Genomic DNA, 24,894 nt, shown 5'->3' with positions numbered 1-24,894 from the left:
ACGTGAAAATAAAATGTTAAACAAAACAAATTTTTTTAGAAGAAAACACAGGTGTAAATCTTCATGACCTAGGACTAGGTGATGATTTCTTAAATAGGACACCTTTAAGTACAAGCAATGAAAAAAAAAAAAAGATAAATTGGACTTCATCAAAATTAAAAACCTTTGTACTTCCAAGAGATGCTATCAAGAAAGTAATGAGACAACTCACTAACTGGAGAAGATTTTTTGCAAGTTGTATCTCTAGTGAGGGATTTGCATTTAGATTATATAAAGAGCTAATAACAAAAAGACAACCCAGTGTAAAGGATCTGAAGAGATATTTCTCCAAGGAAGATGACAGACGGCCAACAAGCACATAAAAAAATGTTCATCATCATTAGCTGTCAGGGAAATGCAAATCGAACCCACAATGAGATAGCACTTCCCACCCACTGGGATGGGTATAATCAGAGAGGCAGATAATCACAGTGTTGGTAAAGATGTGGAGAAACTGGAACCCTCGTACCCCGCCAGTGGGAAGGTAAAATGATGCAGCCACTTTGGAAAACAGCCTGGCAGTTTCTCACAAGGTTAAATAAACAGTTACATATGATCTATCAATGAGACGCCTAGGTATCCACACTCGAGAAAAATGAGAACATACGACCACACAAAAATTTGCACGCAGATGCTCACAGTCACATTACTCCTAAGAGCCAATAGGTGAAAACAACTCAAACACCCATTAAATGTGAGCAGACAGACCAAAAAAGGGTATATGCATACAATGTAATATTATTTAACAAGAAAAATGAAAGTACTGACAAGTGCCACAACATAGATGAACCCTGAACACATTATGCCAAGTGAAAAAAAAAATCCAGTCACAAAAGGCCATACAGTGTAGGACTCTACTTTATATGAAATGTCCAGAATAGGCAAATTTATAGAGACAGAAAGATTAGTGGTTGCTAGGCGCTGGAAAAGATAGAAGGTTTGGAAGCAACAAGGAGTGGGAGGTTTCTTTTGGGGGTGAGAAAAGGTTCTAAAATTGATTGTGCTGATGGTCACACAACTCTATATACTAAATATATTAAAATACTTATATACTAAGTATATATACTGAAATAGTATATACTAATACACTAAATACTGATACTAAATATACGAAAAGCCCTTGACTTGTATATTGTAAATGGGCAAACTGTACGGTGAATGAATTATATCTGAATAAAGCTGTTTTTTTAAATAAAGAAATGAAAATATAAACAATAATTAGGTTACATGTCTACTAGGTCTCCACCTGAAAATAAACTTCCAGGCAGGTGTCTGTTGTCCATCTTATGACCCCTGACCTCCCCAACAGTACTCACCATGCCTAATATAAAGACTAACACAAAGTCAATGCTTAATAACAGACAGACACTTCCTAGCCAAGTTGCTGCAGAATAACTTCTAAAGAGGAAAAAAAAGAGTGTTTCCAGTTTGACTTTCATATTTGAGTTAGAGATGCTTTCCTATATTAAATCTCTCTCCACCCCAGACCTGTACCAAGAATTTATTGAATAAATTTACGTCTCCACTTGCTTCTCGAATACCCTCCTACTCACTGCTTCTACCCTGACCATGGGAAACCATACTTAAAAATACCCTGGATCATTCCCCGACATTCTGAAGACTCTCATCCCCTTTCCGTTCTGACTTCAGGGTCCACGCATGATTATGACCAGCAGGTGTCGCTGTCAAACCAACTTCAAAGACACTAGCTGCCAGCAGGTGGGGCATAATTCCCACTTATGCACAGTGCGAGCTAAGTATAAAGAAAAACTTCCTTCCAAACAGTACAGCATGGAACAGGAGAGAAAAAAGAGTAACTGTACAGTGGAGAAACCCGACAAGAACTATATCAAATAAGGTGATGTAGGTTAACCTCAACAGTGATAAATACTGTTGACAGTATGTACCATTCGTATGACAGGATGAAAATGGCACTTTTCCTCCCAAAACATGTAACCCCAATATAATCATGAGAAAAACATCAGACAAATCTCAACTGAGAGACATTCTACAAAATGCCTGATGAGTACTCCTCAAAACTGTCAGTCATTGAAAACAAGGAAAGGCTGAGAAACTATCACAACCAAGGAGATACGGAAGGTGACATCTAGATGGGCTCCTCAAACAGGAAAAGCACATTAGGCGAAACTGAGGAAATCTGAATAAAGGGCTTTTAGTCAATCATAAGTCATCATTACTGGCTCATTAACTGTGACAAATGTGCCACACTAATGTAAAATGTCAAGCAAAACCAGGTGTGGGGTATATGAGAATTCACTGCACCATCGTCACAGTAATTCTGGAAATCTAAACTGTTCTCAAATAAAAAGTCTATTTAAAAAAAAAATTCACTAGCTGCCAATTTCGCCAAATTACGATCCTATTTTAAGGAACAGTTCCAACTGTTTAAAGATGAGTTTCTTTCCCTGAGAAAGCATGCGGTCCCAGGCAAGTCCCATCATCTCTACCACAATATATGCAGCCTCTTCCAACCGTGGGAGAAAAGCACCAGGAGAAGCATTCGTAACATGAAGATTGACAAGTGCTAAGACGTTATTCAACCAAGGTTTTTACTGAAAGATAAAGCCCTCTGAAGAGTTTTATGACCTAAGTTGCACCAATGCCCCCAAAGCCCAAAGAAATATCTGGGGTCTAAATGGTTATTATTTCTACTGGGGGGAAAAAAAAAGTAGTCAGAAAAGCATTCAATATGTATGTTGGTGTAAGTAGTCTTTTAAATTTTATTTGTTCTAGTTCTGTTTTTTTAAATGTGTAGATATGAGCAATAGATAAATATTATGCTGCTTCAAGAAAGGGAGTTAGGTGGCTTTTGGTTTTTTAAGTGAAAAACTGGGGTTGAGTGGGTTGTGTACTAGATTCCTGCTCCCCGAATTACCCGTGTCTAAAGAAAGCCCAGCCAGTTGAAATGCGAGGCATCGTTCTTCACCTGGCGGCAGCCACCCAAACCTCAAGAACAATGTCTAGAAGGGTGCAACAGACAGTCTTGAAAGAGGCAGCAAATAGGAATTAGGACTCTCCATTCCTCAAAAAAATTGTCATAATGAAAGTGAAAAGCTACCCCCTCGCCACTGAAGAAACCAACATGATGATAGCAAACCAGAAACCAAAACCTCAAGGGTGAAATAGATTAGACAGTATCCATGAGAATGTCTTATGTACATGTGATGGGAAGACGTGGTATAAAATGTCAGGCGGACTCTGCCCCGAATTTAGGGGTGAGAGTTGAGTGAACATCCTCAGGAAAGACGATGCAGGAAAAGAGAGGAAAAAGTTGCAATGACTTAGTACCTACGGGAATGAGATGAGTGGGCTGGGATTCCTCCAGTTTGTTCCTCAGCCAGTCAAAATCCTGGTACCTTCGACGGACAGAATATTCTGGAAGGTCAAACTCCACCCGTGTACTCTGCAAATAAGAAGAATGGAACAAAATGAGCATAAGGGACTAGTAGCATATCTTGGCAGAAAGGAAGGAAAAAAGCTCTCTTTGAGTAACCACGCTGGGCAAGAAGACACTTTCCTTCCACCAGAACACCAGCCAAAAGGCATCAATTACCAACATAAAATGATGAGTCCAGGCCCCCAGGGCCCAGGTCAAAAGTCAAGGATCTAGAATGGAAATGTTGAGGGTTTTTTTTTTTTTTTTCTACTCTTAGGAAATGGAATTCAACTACCCCTCAGAATGTGTTTAGAAACATTTGATTCATTTCCTCCAGGCTTACCTTTGAGGATTTCTTTTAGCAGAATAATTCCACTGAGGATATTGCTACTGAATGCCAATCCATGTATCTTTCAAAAGAAATTAAGTCTCCACCTTCTGCTACATATGCTGACAAGCTTTACCAATAGGCAGAGGGGAGACAAGCAAAAAGAGTTAAGAGAACACCTGCTCATTGAGGAGCCGGCCAGACGGGATGAACACAGAAAAGGATTTGCCTCCTCCGCCATATTCTGCCAAATCCATAACCTTGGAACTACATTGTATTTCAAGTGATAAGAAAAAAAAATCTAGAAGGAAATAACACCAAAATGTCATTGTATTACAGGAAAATATTAATCTCATCCTTTTTCTTTTCCCCCCCATTTTTTAAGCATTTGTTTTACATCAGTCATCCCTTTTCTTGAATTTAAGTTTTCTGAAATGTGATTGCAGCACTTTGATAATGAAAACGAATGTTAAATAAAATGAAATTAATTTATGCAAAAACAAGATTTTTACACATTTAATTTGCCCAAACTAAAATTGTGTCTCAGCTAAACTATTTCTCCCTATAAGGGTACAGACTATATGACAGTCATAACTCTCGGAAATGAAAGGTCAAAATAAAAATGGTTCAAGCTACATTTTATAAATTTATTCTTTCAGGACAAAAGTCCATTTTAATCCATGACACCGAGAAAATCTTAAAAACGTATGAACAAGAGTCATCCATCAAAGAAAAAGCTGTGAACATCTTTGGCATTGAAAATTATGATTTCATCCTCCCCAAAACCCATGCTCACACAGTCTGAACAAAATTTTGAAGTTAAAGGACTCCGTCTTAGACTGAACCTCAGTTAACTCTTCCTCAATCTCTTCTCCTGTTTTCAAAGTCCCATGCACACAACCTTCCCCTATGACAGAGGGTATGAGTGGGAACAGGTGAGGAAATTCATTCAACCTAAGTATTTGTGATTTATTAGAAGACTCCCCAAAGGAATTAGCACTATAGAATGGGGGGGGGGGAATAATGCTTAAATTCAAAGAACAAATCACTGCTGATGAATTGTCGTGCATAAGGGTGATGTAAATTTGAAGGGCACCCCTCCCGAGGCTGGGTGAGAAGCAGCCTGTGTGTGGGCAGTCCTAGCACCTACCAGATTCCTGAGACACTAAGCCTCCTGGAGCCTAGGTTTTCTCAACAGCAAGAAGAGGGTTGGAAGGGACATCCTTCAAAACCACACACAGCCCCCCAACAGGCTCGGTCTTAGGACCTGTCAAGATGATGCGCCCACAAAAGGTCAACTTTGATGTGTGACGAGTGCAACTCATTTTCATTGTAAATGTACTGACGGAGGGCTCTACTTTTTGCCTTCCCAAATGTTACATGATATCAACTGATCACTTCTCTTTATTACGCTTTTGCAAATCCATTTCATGAATTATAGTTTATGTGACATTCCTAACTTTGAAATCAATCTTTGGTAACTACAAAGAACAGTATGATTAAACACAAGTTTTGTTTCTGCTGTAAACAATTTACTTTGGGGGAATTGGCTCTTTCTCCCCTTCTACTTATTCAGGTTAGACATACTTATTTTAAAACTTCAGGAAAGGGACGCCTGAGCTGAAAGCAGACGCTTAACCAACTGAGCCACCCAGGCACCCCATAAGACATCTAATAACAAATACACTTCGATATACTTTTAAGAGAAAACAGCAAGACCAGAAATTAATTGCACACACATTATGATTTCATTAGTGTTAAAAATGTGGTAATAAAAAGTTAGGAAAGATCTAGAACTCATGAGAACTGTCCTCTTTATACTCATCCTTATTTTCAAATTTTCTACCATTCTCATATAATACTTTCATAGTCACACATAAAAAATGTTTATTTTTTAAAAGTTCTTTTATGGACATAATGGATTAAACAACAATTTGTTTGATGCGTTGGAAAGCAATAAGAAAAAAAATCATCATGAAGCAGAAGGATGCTCACACTCTCTGACCCAATATTTGTTTTACTTACTTCCACCACAAATTGTTCTAGAAAAAGATACATGAAATATGATTAAATGACATAAATTAGAAGTAGGTGAGAAAGATCAAGAAAAAACAAGGACAGAGAGAAAAAGTAGAGTCAGGAACGAGGCTAGCAAAAGACACTCACTGTAGAATTCTGCACACTTGCTAAAAATGGGCCGCAGACATTACTGTGAACTTCTGGAGAGAAATCCAGTCAGTTATAAGACTCACAGTACTCATAAAATATGCAGGCCAATAAAACGCCAACTATGAGTCTGTAGTAAATTTTTCCTCTGTGAAATTTAGGGTCTAACTGAGCAAGGAAATTAAAGCAAAGCTCTATTTTCTAATAACAATAAAAAGAGAGAAGTATACACCCACAATTCCATAATGAGGGACAAGCACTACACTGCTTTGTTCTGGGTCCTTCCACACCATGATCCATAATCCAGAATGCCCCACAAGATCACAAGGTCATGGGTACACACCTAAAGTCAGATCTACAAATAGGTAACTGAGCACAAGAGCTGTACGAAGAATATTCATTTTTGCCACCATTCTATGACTATCCAGGCACCCCTGCCGGTTAAAAAAATTTTTTTTTTAATTTTTATTCTTTGGTAAATTCAACACTTTCAAAGACCTAGCACAGAGCCACAGGGCAATCAATCAGCCTGCAGAGCACCTGTCCATTGGGCCTCACCTTAATCACAGAGGAACTCTCACTCCCCAGGAGCTTATGCGCCTAGCAACTGTGGCCTGGAGCCCTTCCAGAGAATTCCCATTCAATCTCAAATGTACAACCAGTTCACTCTGGAGAGGTTTGGTCTTCCTCAGAAGTGCCATCTGTCCAGGCTACAACTGGACTCTATGAAGTCTGGGTGATTGCCCCCTTCCCCGCAAAGGGACCTCCTCTTCCCTTGTCAGATATTAGCCAGCTAATTTCATTCTGCTTCAAAGCACTGCTACCTGAAAAGAATACCTGAGAGTAATGACCAGAGAGGCTTCTGGTCTCCTCATGCTCCTTGGGGCTTCCTATGTCTGAGCTTCACACCAAGCCTTCTAGAACACCCACTCCGTAAGTAATAAAGTCCTGTAGTTCTCCCAGGTGTTCAGAGTCTGAACACCGGCTCTCCCCAGAGACTACAGCCTCCCTGCTGGCCCAGCAGGTGGAAAGCTGCTCGTTTTCCCACATCTCACCCGCTCTGCCCCGGGCCCTCCAAGACCAAGAGTCGCTGTTGCTCTCCCCCTTGTTCCACATTGGTCCTCACCTCCACTGCTCCACGGCCCTGTGAAAACCCTTTCGAGGCTCATGCCGTCAAGATACCTACATCTCTGTCCTTCTCACACCTGTCATCTACTGACACCCCATCCTGTTCCTGATTCCCAGAGGATTCTAGTGCCAAAGGGGCTTCCTCTCCAAAGCCTCTCCATGACCTGGGTGCCCTCGAGATCTGTGTGTTCGCACCCATGACACCCACCTCTGGGCCAGCAGCTTCTCCTTCCACTCCCATTGCCTCCCCTCAGACTGTCATCGGGCAGAAAGTCAGACCTCCTTCTCTCCAACCAGCGCCTCCCGTATTTCAGACCCGTCCACTGCCCAAAACCCCTGGTTTTTCAGCCTCTTGGGACCTACAGCTCCGTGGCGTTCTGTCCACTCCTATCTTCACCCCCTTCCTTATTCAGCATCAATTCCATAACCCATGACTTCCGCCTCTGCTTTGCCACTATCCTCAACGTCCCTTCCCTACTGTCCACACGACTGGAAAAAGTGCAACCGTGCACTTCCTGCTGTAGCACAGCGGGTGCGTGAGCACACTCCCGGAGGAAAGACAAAGCGGGCAAACACACTAAAAGCCTCCACACTGCCCAGCGGTCTTCTCATACTTCCTCCGTCAACTGTCTCCCTCATGTTCCACATCGGTTAATGCAAAGCCTATAGAAGTTGTGAAACCCTCCCAGCCTTACTTCGAAACCTCCCGGGATCTCTTCGCAGAGACTTCATCGTCTATTCCTAGAGAAAACTGCAGCTAGAAGCACAGAACCCTCAACTTCCTGCCACAAAGAACAAAACAAAGCAAAACAAAAACGTCCCCGCTTCCTCTAGAAGCAATGGAAGAAGTACACCTCCCCCATCGGAGGCCACATGCTCCCTCCACCTCTGCTCAGCCTGCTCTCCTCGCCCCTGCTTGGCGGTGCCTTCCATCCTCCTCTCTACTCTCACCTTCCTGTCTCCTTCTCTAGCAACGCTGGCCGCTGCACCCTCACACAAGTCCCGTCCATCCTTCAAACCAAACAACAAGTCCCCCCTCCAACCCAAATCCACACTTCCTCCAGCTCCCGTTCTCGCTTCACTGCCAAACCACCAACACTCAGGTCTTGTCTTTCTTCTCACTCACTCAAACCCCACAGCACACTGGCTTCTGCCCACCAGCCCAGGGAGAGTGCGCCCACCAGTCATCCATAACCCTCTTGTCGTCAAATCTAAATGCTCGCTTTGTCATCCTTACGCAACCTTGACCTCTGAGTGGTGTCTAGCCTCCGTGGACCATGGAGGCATCTAAAAAGAGGAGCTAGTTGGGGCAGAACAGTTGGGATTACTAAGGCGATGGGGTAAGAGACAGAAGGAAGACGGCTCCTAAATGCCAGGTAGCAGACCGAGCAGAGAGCTGGGGGGAGTGGGGCAGAGCCATCCCTCTCTTGAAAATCATGCCTTGTTGGAAGCACCGCCACAGACAGAGCTGGATTCAAGTTCTAGCTCCGCCACTTACCAGTTGTGTGTCTTGGAGTAACTTTCTTAGTAGGTCTGTGTCTCAGTTTCCTCATCCGCAAAGAAAACCACCACCAGTACCTCCCTCATTGAATGTGAGGATTAACTTAGCACAAAATAAGTTGATGGCTCGTCCATACAGCAGAACACGGGTGCAGTCTCAGAAAACGATAGCAGGGTCAGGCTCTGCGCTCAGTAGGGAGTCTGCTTGAGGTTCTCTCTCTCCCTCTGCCCCTCCCCACCCCCGCTCTCTCACTCTCTCTCTCAAATAAATAAATCTTCAAAAAAAAAAAAAGAAAAGAAAAGAAATGATAACATAAAGGTGTGCTTGCTGGCATTTACTAGTACAGAAAGGTGCCCAACACATGAAGTGAATGGGCAGCGTGCAAAATGCTCATTTTTGTAAATGGACATAAATAGTTCAGAAATTTATAACTGACTATTTCTGGCTGGTGAGCTCATTGGTGTTCTTTTATTTTATTGTTTTAGCTTCCTTGAGTTTTCTAGTTTCTCTACAACAAGCACATATTACTTACATAAAAGAAAAGGTTTCTATGACCAAAAAGCACAAGCAGATGGTTAAGTGCTCAGTAATTAGCTATTACGATGATGACACTTTCTAGGAGCCTGCAGAGAAAAGAGCCAGGATCCACTTGCCCTGAGAAGGCCGGCCTTGCTCCCCATCATTGGAGAGGAAAGGGACCCATGTCTTAGATTTGGGTACGTTGCTTTGCCTACATTGGCTCTCAGCCATAGGTTCATTTTAGCTCAGGCAAAAGCAGCTCTGTACTTTGTCCAGCTTTGGTCATCAGAAATCTGAATTAGGAAGGAGAGTCAAGGCTCCAAGTAATAAAGTATTTGTACAACCTCCTCCTGTGACCATTAACCTTGCTTGAGAACCACGGCAGAAGTGGAGGTCCCGGGGCAAGATCCGTGTATGAGACCCTGAGTTCCTGTGTATGTAGCTATGCTTTAATGCAACGTTCAGAAAGAAGGTTCCAAGATATTAAACCTGGTGTCGCTACCTGCAACGGGAAAAGAAAAGGACTCCGGTTTGAGATAGAATTGACAGTAAGAAGTAAAACTTAATTCTGCAACGAGTTCACCAAGAGGCGGTGGCGTCACAGCCAAGGGAACACGGGGACTGGAAGGTGGAGAAGTTCTGACTTAGAGAATATCAAGCCCAGGAAGAAGGACCGAAATAAGAACACCGAGGGAAAAGAATGAGGAAGGAAGGAAAGAGAAGAGGCACAGCAGAGCGCGTGCGTCAGCTTGTGACTCTGGGAACAGAGGTCCTGCAGGACTAGCATTGCAGGAGGTGGGGGAGGTCGACTGCAGGGCAGAGGAATCAAGCAGGGGGGCAAAATGTGAAGGCAGGCAAGCACTGCCGTGCCAGCTAGGCAGTCACCTTGTCCTTCAGCTGTTTAGAGCATAAATTCAAGAAAAACAGGTTTTGCATTTCACTGACTACAGCGTAAAAAATAAGTTGAGCCTGGGGGGGGTGGAGTGGAAAGAATTCATGGGAATACATATATCAACCTAGGACCTCTGAGGATCTAACATACATCTAAGGGCCTAGGCACGCCTGGGAAGCAGCAGGCACCCTGGGGCCAGCGGGATGGGGGGAGATTGTGTGTGTGCACGTGCGTGTGCACACGTACATAGACAAGTTTTCAAAAGTGAACCAAAAAGGACAGGGAAGGAATATCAAAGAAATATCTGAGAAAGGCTTACATGTCCATAGAGAAAAGATACTGTATAAACACTGCATAAATAATTGGGCAGAGATCGAAAAACTAAGCTCTCTATTCATTCGAACATGGAAAAGACTTCAAAAATACTGTAGAGCGGAAGGTTAGGAAACAATATTACAGTGAAATCTGAATTTCATATATTTTAACTATATATGTGCATATGTAAATACAAAAAAAGAACGGGAAGGACGTATACCAAATTTTAGCAATGGTTGTTTTTGGCAAGAACAACGTAAGTGAGGAGGGCTAAGGAAGGCTTATATTTGGTCTTTATCATCATTTACTTTATTGTTCACAATTAAGTATTTATAATACTTGCATAATTTTTAAAATATAGCATTGTCATCCAATAAAAGACGAAGAAACAAAATTTGAGTGTATTTTATTCTCTGCTTTTTCCCTCCAAAGAATTTAGACAAGTACAGAACCTACTAAAATTTTCATGGTAAAAAATGTTATCTTCTATAATGAAAAAGGGAAAAGGCGCAGAAGAGACAGATGATCATAAATGTTTCTCTTAATAGCCTCCACAAAGGTGCTCTCAACCTATTAACACTTCTACAAATATCTGTAAACCCTTCCTCATCACGTGGCTTGTGGTGGAGCGGAGTACCAACAAACAGGATGGTTTCCTGAATAAAACACTTTCTTTATTCAAAAATATAAAGTTATGACTCCTAGGATAGGTTGAAACTGTAATTCTTGGTTTGCTGTAGTGGGGGGCAAGTGACTCCATTTTGGGCTTCTTTTTTAACATATCCTTATACAATAAATTGGTAATCAAGTAACACAAGTTAGAAGTATACATATATATTAATATATATAAAGTGATCATGTTTATTTTCTCCTAAGAGTATAAATATTTTTGCTTTTCCTCTGGACCAGTGACTCTCGACCAGGAGTAACGTTGTCCCCCAGGGAATATTTGGCAATGTCTGGAGACAGTTTTGGTTGTCTCCACTGAGGGTTGGGGGAGGGTAATATTGGCATCTAGGGGACAGAGGCAGGGGGTGCTGTTAAACACGCTACAATGTAGAGGACACCCCCCTACAACAAAGAACTATTCAGTCCAAAAAGTCATTGCTGCCAAGGATGAGAAACCCTGCTCAAAACCTAAAATTGTAGTGCTGTTTTAATAATATAATTTAATAATTTAATAAATAATTTTCAAAAGTAAAAAATGACACATTAAAGTTATTCTTTTATAAGTGGAATTAGGTTAAAGAGTATGGGTTTGAAAATAAAAATGTGGACTTGACAGTCCTAAAAATTCAAGTTAGAATCCTGGTTACCAACTTTGTATCCATGATCCTTTAATTTTTTTCTTCGATTTCCTCATCTCTAAAATTATACCTACAAGATCTACCTTTGAGGGTCACTGTGTCAGTCTCAGCCCCCTGCTAACCACCCACATGGCACAGAACAGAAAGGCAATCAGTCTTCATTCCCATCCTTCTCTTACACCCCTCCTCCTGTGATCCATTCCAATTATGCCAAATTACAATCACGGTCTCACCAGAGATTTAGGATGATACAATGATTCATTAATTTCAATAGCAATATGATACTAACATGCTAAATAGTATCATGACCAAAAATAAGTGAAAGGAGAGGGATTAAATGTTTTATTTGAGGGGCGCCTGGGTGGCTTAGTCGTTAAACGTCTGCCTTTGGCTCAGGGCGTGATCCCAGGGTCCTGGGATTGAGCCCCACAACGGGCTCCTCTGCTGGGAGCCTGCTTCTTCCTCTCCCACTCCCCCTGCTTGTGTTCCCTCTCTTGCTGTCAAATAAATAAAAATAAAATCTAAAAAACAAATAAATGTTTTATTTGAAGGACTATAGTCACAATTTCTCCTTCATTTTAAAGTAAAAAATTCACATAGAATCCTTTTAATCTGAAAACATCCGGTCTCTCAAAAAGCCACACCCACCATTGGAAGGAAGGTGAAGAGAGTCCTACAAAGAGAGGGAGAAAGGAAGGCAGGCGTCATGACAGTAGGTCTCCGGCTCACCCAGACCCTTCCACAGGGGCAGAAGATAATGAGGGGACCTACTTTGGTGGTGATCCTATACGTGATGTAGGTCTCCATCGTACAGACATGCTTCTTGGGATCGTCAACTGTGACAAAGAGATCTCTGGTCTCACCATCGATGTCATCATCCAGCTGAAGTCTGTTGAGAAGGGAGGATGAAGAAGCGGGACTGGAAGTACCTGCCGGAGTACCACCGTTGGGCAAAATGAGATCCTGAAAGAGGAAAAGAGTCACCTTACCATTAAAACGAAAACACGTTATCTGGAGAACATCAGCAGAAGTGGCTCGGCTCATGTAGCCAAACCAAGAAACACCTCTACCGACAAAACTGAACGTTCGAAGACACTGAGCCTCCACTTACTAAGTGTTTCTTAAGCGAACAGGTCTTCTGGGACTGAGGGAATAAACCATGGGAGTGCTCTACGCCAGCAAGCACTGGAGCGGCGTCCGGAAGCACCCAGCCCGGGGGGCAGAGAACGGAACGGCGCCCCCTCCCCCAGTCAGACACCGACAGAGAACGCCATGTGCACCCCACAAGCGCATTCTCTTTCTCCCCCTTTCTCAAGACCGTCACCTGGGCCCAGGTAAACAGGAACAGATCTGAACCGTCTTAAATACTTGGCACATTTAAAGACTCAATCAACCATCACAAAGAGACAAGTGAACAGTATACCCTCCAAAAGGAAGTTCACGCCGATGCCTAAAGAGTGTACTTGCCAAAAAATTGCATCTGAATCCTGAACGAATCTCTAGACACAACATCGGTTTATAGGAAATACAGAGGAGTGAGGGAGATGTCAAACCATAGTGTAAGGATGCCATCAACAGAAACCCACACTGTGTGAAATTAAAGAGATCCGAAGACCCAGTTTCTTCAATAAATGAACTGCAAGGAGGAAAAAAAAAAAAAGAGCAGCACCTAGAGAAGCGAAGCAACTTGAGAGACTGACCAACAATCGCAGTGGATCCTGATTAAAACAAAGTGTTAGCAGATTCTGCAACATTCGGGGAAATGTGAATATTGATCAGTTATTTGCGGATATCAAGGAATTATCAGGCATGATAATAGAAATATTATGATTTTACAAAGACTTCATCTCTTAGGAATATATGCTAAGATATGCGTGGATGAAATGATAGGATGTGTGGTATTTGCTTCAAAATAAGGAAGTACAGGTAGACGGGGATATAGATGATACGAGATATGCCCCAGAGTTGATACCTGTTGAAGCTGGGACTTGCAGGTTCACACGTTTGTCTATGTGTAAATCTCTCCACAATATAAAAGCTTTAAAAGGGGGGGAGGGGTACAAATGCCAGAAAGGAAAGAGAAAGAAACATTTTAAAATTATGGACTCTTTCTCTTTAGGCCTTAGGAGGAGCACCCTTGGTTAAGTTATGTTCCTACAATATCCAAAAAGGTGCAGTCTTACCTTTCTTGGTGTTTAGGTTTAATAACAGACAAGGCTCTGTCTAGCAGATGTGAAAGCATCTGAACGTCCCCAGAGATTCATCAGGAGGCAAAGACAGAAATAAGGCAAGAAAGTGACATGACACCATGGAAAAGACCTTGGAAACATCCTTCACCTGTTGGTCATCAGGTCACAGGCTGGGGGTGGGGCGATGCCTTCCCTGAATTCTCTCTTGTCGTATGTAGGTTGGATTTGACTTAGCCCCCAGATAAGAGAACACAGAGGAAACGAGAGGTCAACCTAGCAGTCACATCCACGAGCTCCAGCCAATCACGGTACTTCTGGGAAGAGGGCTGCGACAAGGCAGAGGAAGTATGGTCTGGAGTCAAGGGCAATGTCACCCAACTCAGGGGATGATGGAAAGTAAGCAGAAAAGCCACCTTCCTTTGTCTCCATTTCTACTGACTGTAGAGAATTTAATCACATGCATATTTACGCAATGCCAAAAATATTTTTGAAACTACTGAACGGATACCGTTTTCACAGAAGATACTTGTGGGAATAGACCCCACTCTCCACTCCTCCTCAGCCCGGGGGCTTGTCAAACCCCATGGCAGCTGCTCTCGGTGTGGACAGGCCTGCAGAGTCAAGCAGCAGCAGCGACCAGCTGATCTGACTGCTCTGTCAGCAGACACACACCACAGGGAGTGCACCGTCCATACCCCAGTGTCTGCGGATCCGAAAGGACATCTTCTCTGGAACTCTGTGATAACCACCGTTGCCTCCCTCGTTTCGCTGACCTCAGGCAAGGCCACGCTAGGCATTGCAGGGGCCCACCCTTGCTTACATTTCATCAACACTAGCACATGGGGCCCCAGATCGGCTCTACTGATGGCTGAACATTGCACAAGAGAAAGAAAGAACTCAAAACCTTTAGTCAGATAAGCCAAAACAGGCTCTGACAGCAGCCTTCCACTGTCTGGCCTAGAAGGATCTTACCAGTCTTGTTTCTTATGGCATCAGTTCCAGAACCCACTATGCTGTTTCCTACCCCTCACCTTTGCTTGCAAAGCAACCCCTCTTTTTTATGAGGTGGTCTCCAAGTACCTCACTGGAATCTGGTCAAATGCCCCCTCCTCTTGGAATCCTTCCTTGATCTGCCCCCTGACAGGATTAGTCCATCTTCTCAATCCACTTTGAAGATATTTCCACTGAAGCAGTTTTCACAGTTTTAATCATTTATTTATATAGGTAACATCCACAAACACCACGAGTCCCTGACAGCTGACTGTGCCCTATTTACCTGTGTGTGTGCACGCGCGCGTGCGTGGCTGTCTGTCTGTCTGTTTGCAGGTCTCCCGGTGACTCCAAGCCAACTCGCCTGACCTTTGCTCGGGGACCGCTGCCAATAACTTTCCAAAAACAGCTCACACAGAGGTCTGAGATGTCTATGCCAGACAGCGGGAAGTTAACTTATTCTCAAGTCAGTTCATGGGGGTGGGGGAGGGGAGGGGAGAGTCAGTCAAACAGATCTTATCACATGAAGAGTCCTTCCTCCTAGGACTGTGTGACCAGGGAAACTCTCGCACCCTGACCATTAGGTATTTCCCGGGCTATTATGTAAGTGCATACGAACAGCCAATGAACTATAAATGTCTACAATTCCCTAAAACTGGACCCTGCCAGCTGGTCTAGCCATGGCACATGAGTACACAGTGATTCCACGTTCTTACTTCATCGCAGCTCTGCGCAGCCTCGTCAGGTTAGCGAGACAAGATACCGTCTCTACAGAGAAGGAGGCAGACTCCAAAAGGTCACGTATGGCGTCCAAGGGAAGCTAGTCATCGCTATGCTAAGAGCTGAACCCAGGTTTCTAGTTCCGAGTTCAAGGTTCTTATTAAGCTGAATGCCTTCTGTGTGGCTTTTTCCAACCCAACAACGCCCCATTCTGTGGCCATAAATCCTTCTGGGAAAATATGAAGCTTCTGTTTTTAACACCAATCAAGGAAAGCTAACATTTCCCTTAGGGTCTTACTACAAGTTATGCCCCAAATGACTCCCCCTCAAGATACGGTTTCCATGAGAAGTAAATGTGGAAGGAAAATATGAAAATCTCAGGAGGAAAAGGACACAGGTCAGAGTCCTCTAGCAGCAGGTGTGCTATGCTGAGAGACCTAAGTTCTAGAGCAGCTACTGTGGAACGGCAGCACCTTTCTGACCAACACGAATCACAGAATGCAAGACGCCAGAGAATCCTTGGCTCAACACAAAAGCCTCCTCTTTCATTTTCACTACCCTATAGTCAGGCTTCCACCCTGCAGCCAGAGAGCCCTTTGAAAAATCAAAGCATGTCACTCTCCTGCTCAAAACTCTCAACTGACATCCAATAGCATTCAGAATGAAATCCAAATTCCCTCCCACAACCCATAAGGACCAATGGGACCTCATCATTCTCCCTGACCTCAGCCTTGACGTTCTCCCCTAGCTCCTCCCGCTCCAGATGCACAGGTCTTGGCTCATTTAGCCCTCAGGGCTTCCCTATTCGCTGCCTCCTCTATCTGGATCACTCCTCTCCCCTCACATTCCCGTGTGGCTGGCTCCTCTCTTCAAACCGGTTTCTGCTCAGATGATACCAACTCAGAGAGGCCTTCTCAGCCACAAAATCTAAAAATATCCCTGCACCCCTCCTATCACTTTCCAGCCCCTTCCCTGGCTTTATGTTAGTCACAGATACCACTATCTGAAAACTTATTATGTATTGACTGATTGTCTGAAAAGAGCGGAGACATTGTCTTATTCACTCCTCTACGCTCTGGCACATAGTAGGTACTCAATAAGTACCTGATGAATGAATGAGTCTTAGAAATGATCCAACTCAACCCCTTGCCAATAGAAGGTACTCAATAAATACCTGTTGAATGACAAGGAAAGGGAGCCTAGCAATGACTAGGCAGTTCTGAAGCCCAGTTCCACTATTTACAAGCTGTGTGACTTCAGCAAGTTTCTTAATCTCTCCATGCCCTACTTTCCTCATTTATGAAATGGGTATAATGGGATTGAGTGAGTTAGTATATGGAAGCAATTGGAACAGTGCCTGGAACAGAGTGGGTGCTACACCACTATTAACATACTAAAAAAAAAAAAAAAAGTGAAATCAACTTGTCTGCAAGTATTCTTGCACCCCCCAAGAGACTATGGGGCTGGGTTCACAACAGACACTTAATAAATGCTGCTGAAAATAAAAATTGTATCAAGAGCCAGAGCTGGTGCCTCAAATACTTTCCTTAATGAGTTTACTGTAGCTACAGTAACCCTTGTGAAAACTGCAACTACACAGCTGATAAATAAATGAAAACTTCTCATTGTTCCAACATACCAATTCTCACTTATGCAGGTTTGAGTTATAAGTGAATTTCTTCTCCCCCTCTACCCCTATCTACCTAGGAAGAGAAATACATACATAAGCTGTCTCAGAAACCCCTCTGGTTGAAAGAATTTCAGTTATAAGACCTACGCTGTAGTCAGCCAGCCACGAGATAGATTATTAAATTAACATAAGTCATTGGCAAAACTCTATATTACATTATACATATGGCTTATGAAAAGAAAGTGTGAGCCAATATGGATTTAATTTTTTAAAAGTCATGCTTAGGAAGGAAAAAAAGACACAAATCAGGAAACAGACTTTTTTTTTTTTTAAAGATTTTATTTATTTGACAGAGATAGAGACAGCCAGTGATAGAGGGAACACAAGGCAGGGGGAGTGGGAGAGGAAGCAGGCTTCCAGCAGAGGAGCCTGATGTGGCTCGATCCCAGAACGCCGGGATCACGCCCTGAGCCGAAGGCAGACGCTCAACCGCTGTGCCACCCAGGCGCCCCAGGAAACAGACTCTTAACTGCAGAGAACAAACTGATGGTCACCAGAGGGGAGGTGGGTGGGGGATGGGTGAAATAGGTGATGGGGATTAAGGAGGGCACTTGTGATGAGCACCTGGTGACTAATAAAATCTTTAAAAAAAAAAAGTCATGCTTAAATACTCTAACTCTTTCTGATACTATTAGAGGAATGTGGGCAACACGATGATCTAGTTTCAGAAGAGCTTGACACATCCTTATCCTGAAGGGAAGAAGGCCCACACTGTACCTGACTTGTCTCCATTCCCCCCCCTCCTGCCAAGCACACAGGAAATGCTTGAAGAATGAATATGTCCTACACAAACCGAACAGAACACTCTCGATTGTTGACTTTGTTGTAATGTTGAACTTAAGCCCACTTTAGAGAATACATTCAAAGGGAAAATCCCAAAAATGTTCTGTTCAAAGATGCTCATAACAGAGCAAAGAACGCAGAATGAACCCTGGAAAAATCCCAAGGGCTCAATAACCAGGAAAGGATTGTGTTTACATTAATAGGAATGTTACACACTCATTTAAACATACAAATCTAGACTCCTAGATAAACTCCATGAGCTGGGCACACACACCTTTGCTTTCTCCCTCTTTCCATTCTCCAGATTCTAACTTAACAACCCAGAGAATGGAAAAGAAAGAGCAGAGGGGGGGAAAAAAGAAAAAGCAAAGCAGTGACTGGAATCAGACCAGACTGGAAGCCAGCGAGAATGCCATCCAAATGCCAAAATTCCCAAAGGTTTTCAACTGTATCTAACTGGAACACAAGTGAGGAAAGAACTAGGAGGTATCTTTTAACCCATGTCCCTTAGGTCACTTAAGGTTATCAAGGTTACCAAAGAAGTAGAGAATGCCCTGAAGCCCTCACATACACTCTAATTTGAAAGTGCAATCTTCTGGGGGGTGGGGAGTGTGAAGGGCCAACAGTGGGGCAGAGAAGGACCACCAGAGCGGCTGGCTGCTGTGCGCAAGGGGATGCCACACACAGGCAAACAGGCCATGTGAGGACCACCAGTAGAGGGAGGCCTGGCCACAGGGCTTCCTCTCTCCGTGAAGGGTGGAGATGCAAATGCAAGACAAAGGTCAGAGGAACGTGAAGGCAGCTAGTCAGTTGCCTTGGGGGGGGGGGCGTCCACACTAAGCACAAGCCAGACAAGACTGCAAACTGAAGGAGCTAGGCTCTACTGAGATGGGGAGAACACCCGAAACAAGAAGGAAGCCAGGCTACGGTGGATCCAGACACAGAGAGCAATGAAGTCAAGTTTCTAGAGCAACTAACCAGGACCCTGACTTTCTTCCTTCTGACTCTTTTCCCCACTGACAGATCACTCAACTCATCTGTCAACTGATTACTCAACTCAATCTAAGATCCAAGAAGACAATTCTAACATCATGGAGAAACAGAGGGGATCCGATAATTCACTTGCTCTCATAGGAGGCAAATGGCAGGCCTGCATTACCTTATCAGACAAAAGAAAACCTAAAAATATACCCAGCCTATGTTAACTCATCATTCAGACTCAAGACCAAAATACAAAGAAAGTAGCACAGTACTCAAGAGTAGATGAATATATGTATTTGGAAAAGATTTAGCCCATGAAACAGAACACTTTAGGCCACATCTACTTTGTGCTCCCATTAAAAAAAAAAAAAAAGTCAAAACTGGAAAAAGGAATAAAAAAGTTAAAGCATAAATTGAAAACATAAAGGAGTAAAAATTACAAGCCTTCTAAAAGATAAGCTAGATAAAACAACTTAGGAAACCTGATTAATACAGAAGGGGCAGAGGGAGGGGAGTAGGCAATAACTATTTAAACTTTACCTCTACGTATGATTATAAAATAAGGACACGCTATGAATAACTATGCCAATAAACTTGTAAGTCTATATGAGATAGATGCCTTTCTAGGAAAATACATAGACAAAATGAAATTTAGTTGAGGTAGAAAATCTAAATAAATAACCACAGGACTGTTGTCAGAGAACTTTTACTAAAAGGTAAGCTAAGTCCCATGGTTGCACAGCTGAGTGCCACTGAATATCACGAGGTTCTGTTTTATTCAAACACTCTAAGACGCATACTTTTAAAAAATGGAGAAATCTTTTAAATCATTTTATGAGGATTAACTATATCTGATATCAAAATATTAGGACAGAAAAGGAAATCAGATATAAGCATAAACACTGTCAATAAAGTGACAGTAAGTGGTATATTAAAAAAAATTTTTTAAAGAAGAATATACCAGGATCAAGTCAAATATGTTCAAGGAAGTCAGGAATAATTTAACATTAGGAAATGTATTAATGCAATTTATTACATTAACTGATTATATAATCATTGTTGGATATAATCATGTCCTTATACAACTACCAAAATGCTTATTGATATCATCCACTGGTAATGAATTGGTATCAGCCACTCCACTAAAATCTCTAAGTAAAATTAAGAAATAAAAGTGAAGTTCCTAAGGGGCATGTGGGTGGCTCAGTTGGTTGAGCACCCGACTCTTGGTTTTGGCTCAGGTCATGATCTCAGGGTCATGAGAACAAGCCTCTCGTCGGGATCGGCTCCCGGCGCAGGATCTGAAGGAGATTCTCTCCCCTCTCCCCCCGACTCTCCCTCTCTCTCAAATAAATTAAATTTTTAAAATCTTATAAAAAAAGTAAAGTTCCTAAGAAGTAAAACTTCTTCACAGTTACATTTCTATACACTAATCATGAAGCAGCAGAAAGAGAAATTAAGGAAACAATCCCATTTACAATTGCACCAAAAATAATAAAATACCTAGGAATAAACTTAACCAAGGAGGTAAAAGATCTATACTCTGAAAACTAGAAAACACTGATGAAAGAAACTGAAGATAACACAAATGGAAAAATATTCCATGCTCATGGATTGGAAGAACAAATACTGTTAAAATGCCCATACTACAAAGGGGCGCCTGGGTGGCACAGCGGTTAAGCGTCTGCCTTCGGCTCAGGGCGTGATCCTGGCGTTATGGAATCGAGCCCCCACATCAGGCTCTTCCGCTATGAGCCTGCTTCTTCCTCTCCCACTCCCCCTGCTTGTGTCCCCTCTCTCACTGGCTGTCTCTATCTCTATCGAATAAATAAATAAAATCTTTTTTAAAAAAAATGCCCATACTACCCAAAGCGACCTACAAATTTAATGCAATTCCTAGAAAAATACCAACAGCATTTTTCACACAACTAGAACAAATAATCCTAACATTTGCACGGAACCACAAAGACCCCAAACAGCCAAATCAATCTTGAAGAACAAAGCTGGAGGTATCACAATCCCAGATTTCAAGATGTATGACAAAGCCACAGTAATCAAAACAGTATGGTACTAGCATAAAAATAGACACATCAGTGGATCAGAATAGAGCGCCCAGAAATAAATCCATGATTATATGGTCAATTAATCTATGATAAAGGAAGCAAGAATATGCAATGGGGAAAAGATAGTCTCTTCAACAAATGGTGCTGGAAAAATTGGACAGCTACACGCAAAAGAACAAAACTGGACCACTTTCTTATACCATACACAAAAATAAATGCAAGATGGATTAATGTGAGACCCAAAATCATAAATTTCTTAGAAGAAAACATAGGCAGTAATATCTCTGACATCAGTCGTAGAAACATTTTTATAGATAGGTCTCCTTTGACAAGGAAAATGAAAGCAAAATGAAACTACTGGGACTATACCAAAATAAAAAAAATTGGGGGCGCCTGGGTGGCACAGCGGTTAAGCGTCTGCCTTTGGCTCAGGGCATGATCCCGGCGTTATGGGATCGAGCCCCACATCAGGCTCCTCTGCTACGAGCCTGCTTCTTCCTCTCCCACTCCCCCTGCTTGTGTTCCCTCTCTCGCTGGCTGTCTCTATCTCTGTCAAATAAATAAAATAAATAAAATCTTTAAAAAAAAATAAAAAATAAAAAATNCCACTCCCCCTGCTTGTGTTCCCTCTCTCGCTGGCTGTCTCTATCTCTGTCAAATAAATAAAATAAATAAAATCTTTAAAAAAAAATAAAAAATAAAAAATAAAAAATAAAAAAAATTTTGCACAGCAAAAGAAATCATCAACAAAACAAAAAGACAACCCACCAAATGGGAGAAGATAGTTGGAAATGATATATCTGATAAGGAGTTAATATCCAAAATATACAAAGAACTTATACAAGTCAACACCAAAAATAATAACAAAAATCCAATTTAAAAATGGGCAGAAGACATGAACAGACATTTCTTCAAAGAAGACATACAGATGGTCAACAGATACACGAAAAGATGTTCATCATCACTCATCATCAGGGAAATGCAAATCAAAACCATAATGAGATAATCACCTCACACCTGTCAGGATGGTTAAACTCAGGGGACCTGGGTGGCTCAGTTGGTCGGGGGTCTGCCTTCCGCTCAGGTTGTAATCCCAGGGTCCTGGGATCAAGCCCACATCAGGCTCCCTTAGCAAGGAGCCTGCTTCTCCCTCGGCCTGCTGCTCTCCCTGCTTGTGTGTTCTCTCTCTCTCTCTCTCTTTCTCTCTCTTTTGGTGTCAAATAAATAAAATCTTAAAAAGAAAGAAAGAAAGAGAGAGAGAGAGAGAGAGAGAGAGAGAGAATGGCTAAACTAAAAAACACAAGAACCAGCAAGTGTTGGTGAGGATGTGGAGAAAAGGAACCCTGTGCACTGTTGATGGGAATGCAAACTGGGGCAGCCACTTGGGCAGTCCCAAAATTAAAAATAGAATCACCATATGATGCAGTATTTCCACTACTGGATATTTACCCAAAGAATATGAAAACACTAATTCAAAAAGATAAATGCACCCCAATGTTTAGAGTAGCATTATTTACAATAGTCAAGATATGGAAGCAACCCAAGTGTCCACCTATAGATGAATGGATGCAGAAGACGTGGTGCACATACACATGGAATATTATTCAGCCATAAAAAAGAAGGAAATCTTGCCATTTGCAACAACATGGATGCATCCAGAAGGTATAATGTTAAATGAAATAAGTCAGTCAGAAAAAGACAAACGCCATATGATTGCACTCATATGTGGAATTTAAGAAACAAAACAAATGAACAAATAAGAAAAGAGACAAACAGGGGCACCTGGGTGGCTCAGTCGTTAAGCGTCTGCCTTTGGCTCAGGTCATGATCCCAGGGTCCTGGGATCGAGCCCCACATCGGGATCCTTGCTCAGCAGGAAGCCTGCTTCTCCCTCTCCCACTCCCCGGCTTGTGTTCCCTCTCTCGCTGTCTCACTCTCTGTGTCAAATAAATAAATAAAATCTTTAAAAAAAAAAAAAGAAAGAAAAGAGACAAACAAAAACCAGACTCTTAAATACAGAGAACAAACTGATGGTTACCAGAGGGGAGGTTGGTGAGGAGATGGGTCAAACAGGTGAAGGGGATCAAGAGTAAACTTATTGTGTGATGAGCCCCCAGTAATCACTCCATTGTACACCTGAAACTAACAGAACATTGTATGTTAACTATACTGGGATTTTAAAAATAAATAAATATATAAATAAACAAAATAAAACAAAAACCAATACCAGTCCCATGGCAGACTTTTCCAGGAACCAGGCTGGGTATCTTGAAACTTTTGAAGAGAATGTGGGGGTAGTGTGGGGACGCACAACAAAAGTTAAGTTCCCAATGTTTTATAAGAGTTTATATCAGAAAACATCAACAGTGAACCTTGAAAACATTATGTGAAAGAAGCCAAGCATCAAAGACCACATGTATCATTCCATTCATGTGAAATGTCCAGAACAGGCAAATCCATAGAGACAGAAAACAGATTTTTGGTTGCCAGGGGCTTGAGGGAAGGGAGAACAGGGAGTGAATGTTTAAGGAGTATGAGGCTTCTTTTTGGGGTGACAAACATATTGTGGAATTAGACAGTAATGATGTGTGCACAGTGCTGTGAATATACTAAAAACCACTCAACTGTATACTTTAAAATGGTGAATTTAGGGTATGTGAATTAGATCTCAATATTTTTTTTTTTAAGAAGCACGAAACAATGTAAAATATTCAAGGCCTGTCTACTAAGCTCAGAAACAAGATCCTGATACCTAGTATCACCCCATTATTCAAATTGTTCCAGAAGACTCTAGCTAATGCAGTGATGCACGTACAGGAGAGCTCCCTGCGTGGAGATACTCAAGAAGAATGCTTGAAAACATGCAGGGATCTACCATATCACTCCCTGGCAAAAGGTCAGTTCCCCCCTCCCCCACAAATTATCTAAAATGGAAATACACATAATAGGGAGAAGATGTATTTAAAACATTTTAAAATGATCAGTCTGAACTGACGTCACTAAATAATGTTCAGTGACAAGGGAAAGGACACAAACTAGATGGGGGATGGCATTATCATTTGCAGTTATGAACTTCCTTCAAGAGGATTAGACATTCTTACTCTTGCCAAGTGACCGTCCACAGGAGGGCACATCCCCCACCCCTCCGCCTTTTGGCTTGGCTACGTGACTTGCTCTGGCCAATGGCACACCAGCCAATACGACACACGCCAGATGGGAACAGACAGTATTAGAGACACTGCCCCTTTTCACCAGCTCTCCGGCTCCCTCTCCTCTGCCTTGACACTGGCCACAGCAACTGACTCACTGACACTGACCTACACCGTGACCTAGAAATTAATGTTTGCTGCAAACCTCTCAATTTCTGGACCTATTACCACAGCAAGGCTGACTAATATATGTAATTATAAAAATGTCTATATAATTTTTTAAATCTAGCTAGGAAATAGTGATATAAATATGAAAGCTGAAGGTTAGAAATTTATCTTTTTTTCCCCCTGTAGAGTTATTCAAACATAGTTAACTATATTTTCTAAGTTCCAGGACCCTACTTGCTTATTAGTAGGAAGCTCAACCCTCCTTCCTTCCTACCTCTACCCTGCAATCCCTATCACAAACATTCTCCAAAACCTCCGACGTTGGTTGCACAAGCATCTCCAAGTTCCCAACGCCCACCAGCCCGTGCTTTCTAGGTTAGCATCTTCCCTGAACTTCTGAACCTTTTCCTCCTCTGGATTCTGGACCATTTCTTATGAGGTAAAGACTCTTCTTTAGACACGGGTTAAGAAACCACCTGTTTCAAAGCTTTATTTGTAGACAAATAAAAGTTGTTTAGAAACTGAAAAGATTGGGGCGCCTGGGTGGCTCAGTCGTTAAGCGTCTGTCT

General features: G+C 42.2%; 1 protein-coding gene across 3 annotated transcripts in view; it reads right to left on the bottom strand.

Annotated features, from left to right (window-relative positions):
• The window catches only part of SNX30 (sorting nexin family member 30), a 106,071-nt gene that overhangs the window by 45,858 nt on the left and 35,319 nt on the right, over nt 1-24,894 (bottom strand). For all 3 annotated transcript variants that reach the window (XM_034664303.1, XM_034664304.1, XM_034664305.1), the window contains exons 2-3: nt 12,364-12,555; nt 3,353-3,463 (exon numbers count right to left, since the gene is read on the bottom strand). In XM_034664303.1, coding sequence (XP_034520194.1) covers nt 3,353-3,463; nt 12,364-12,555 — 303 coding nt within the window. The remainder of the gene's footprint in view (nt 1-3,352; nt 3,464-12,363; nt 12,556-24,894) is intronic.

The sequence above is a fragment of the Ailuropoda melanoleuca genome, chromosome 7 (genome assembly GCF_002007445.2).
Source record: "Ailuropoda melanoleuca isolate Jingjing chromosome 7, ASM200744v2, whole genome shotgun sequence".
Classification (NCBI taxonomy): domain Eukaryota; kingdom Metazoa; phylum Chordata; class Mammalia; order Carnivora; family Ursidae; genus Ailuropoda; species Ailuropoda melanoleuca.
Note: the sequence above shows the minus strand (reverse complement) of the source record. Positions and strands in the feature narration are given on the sequence as shown.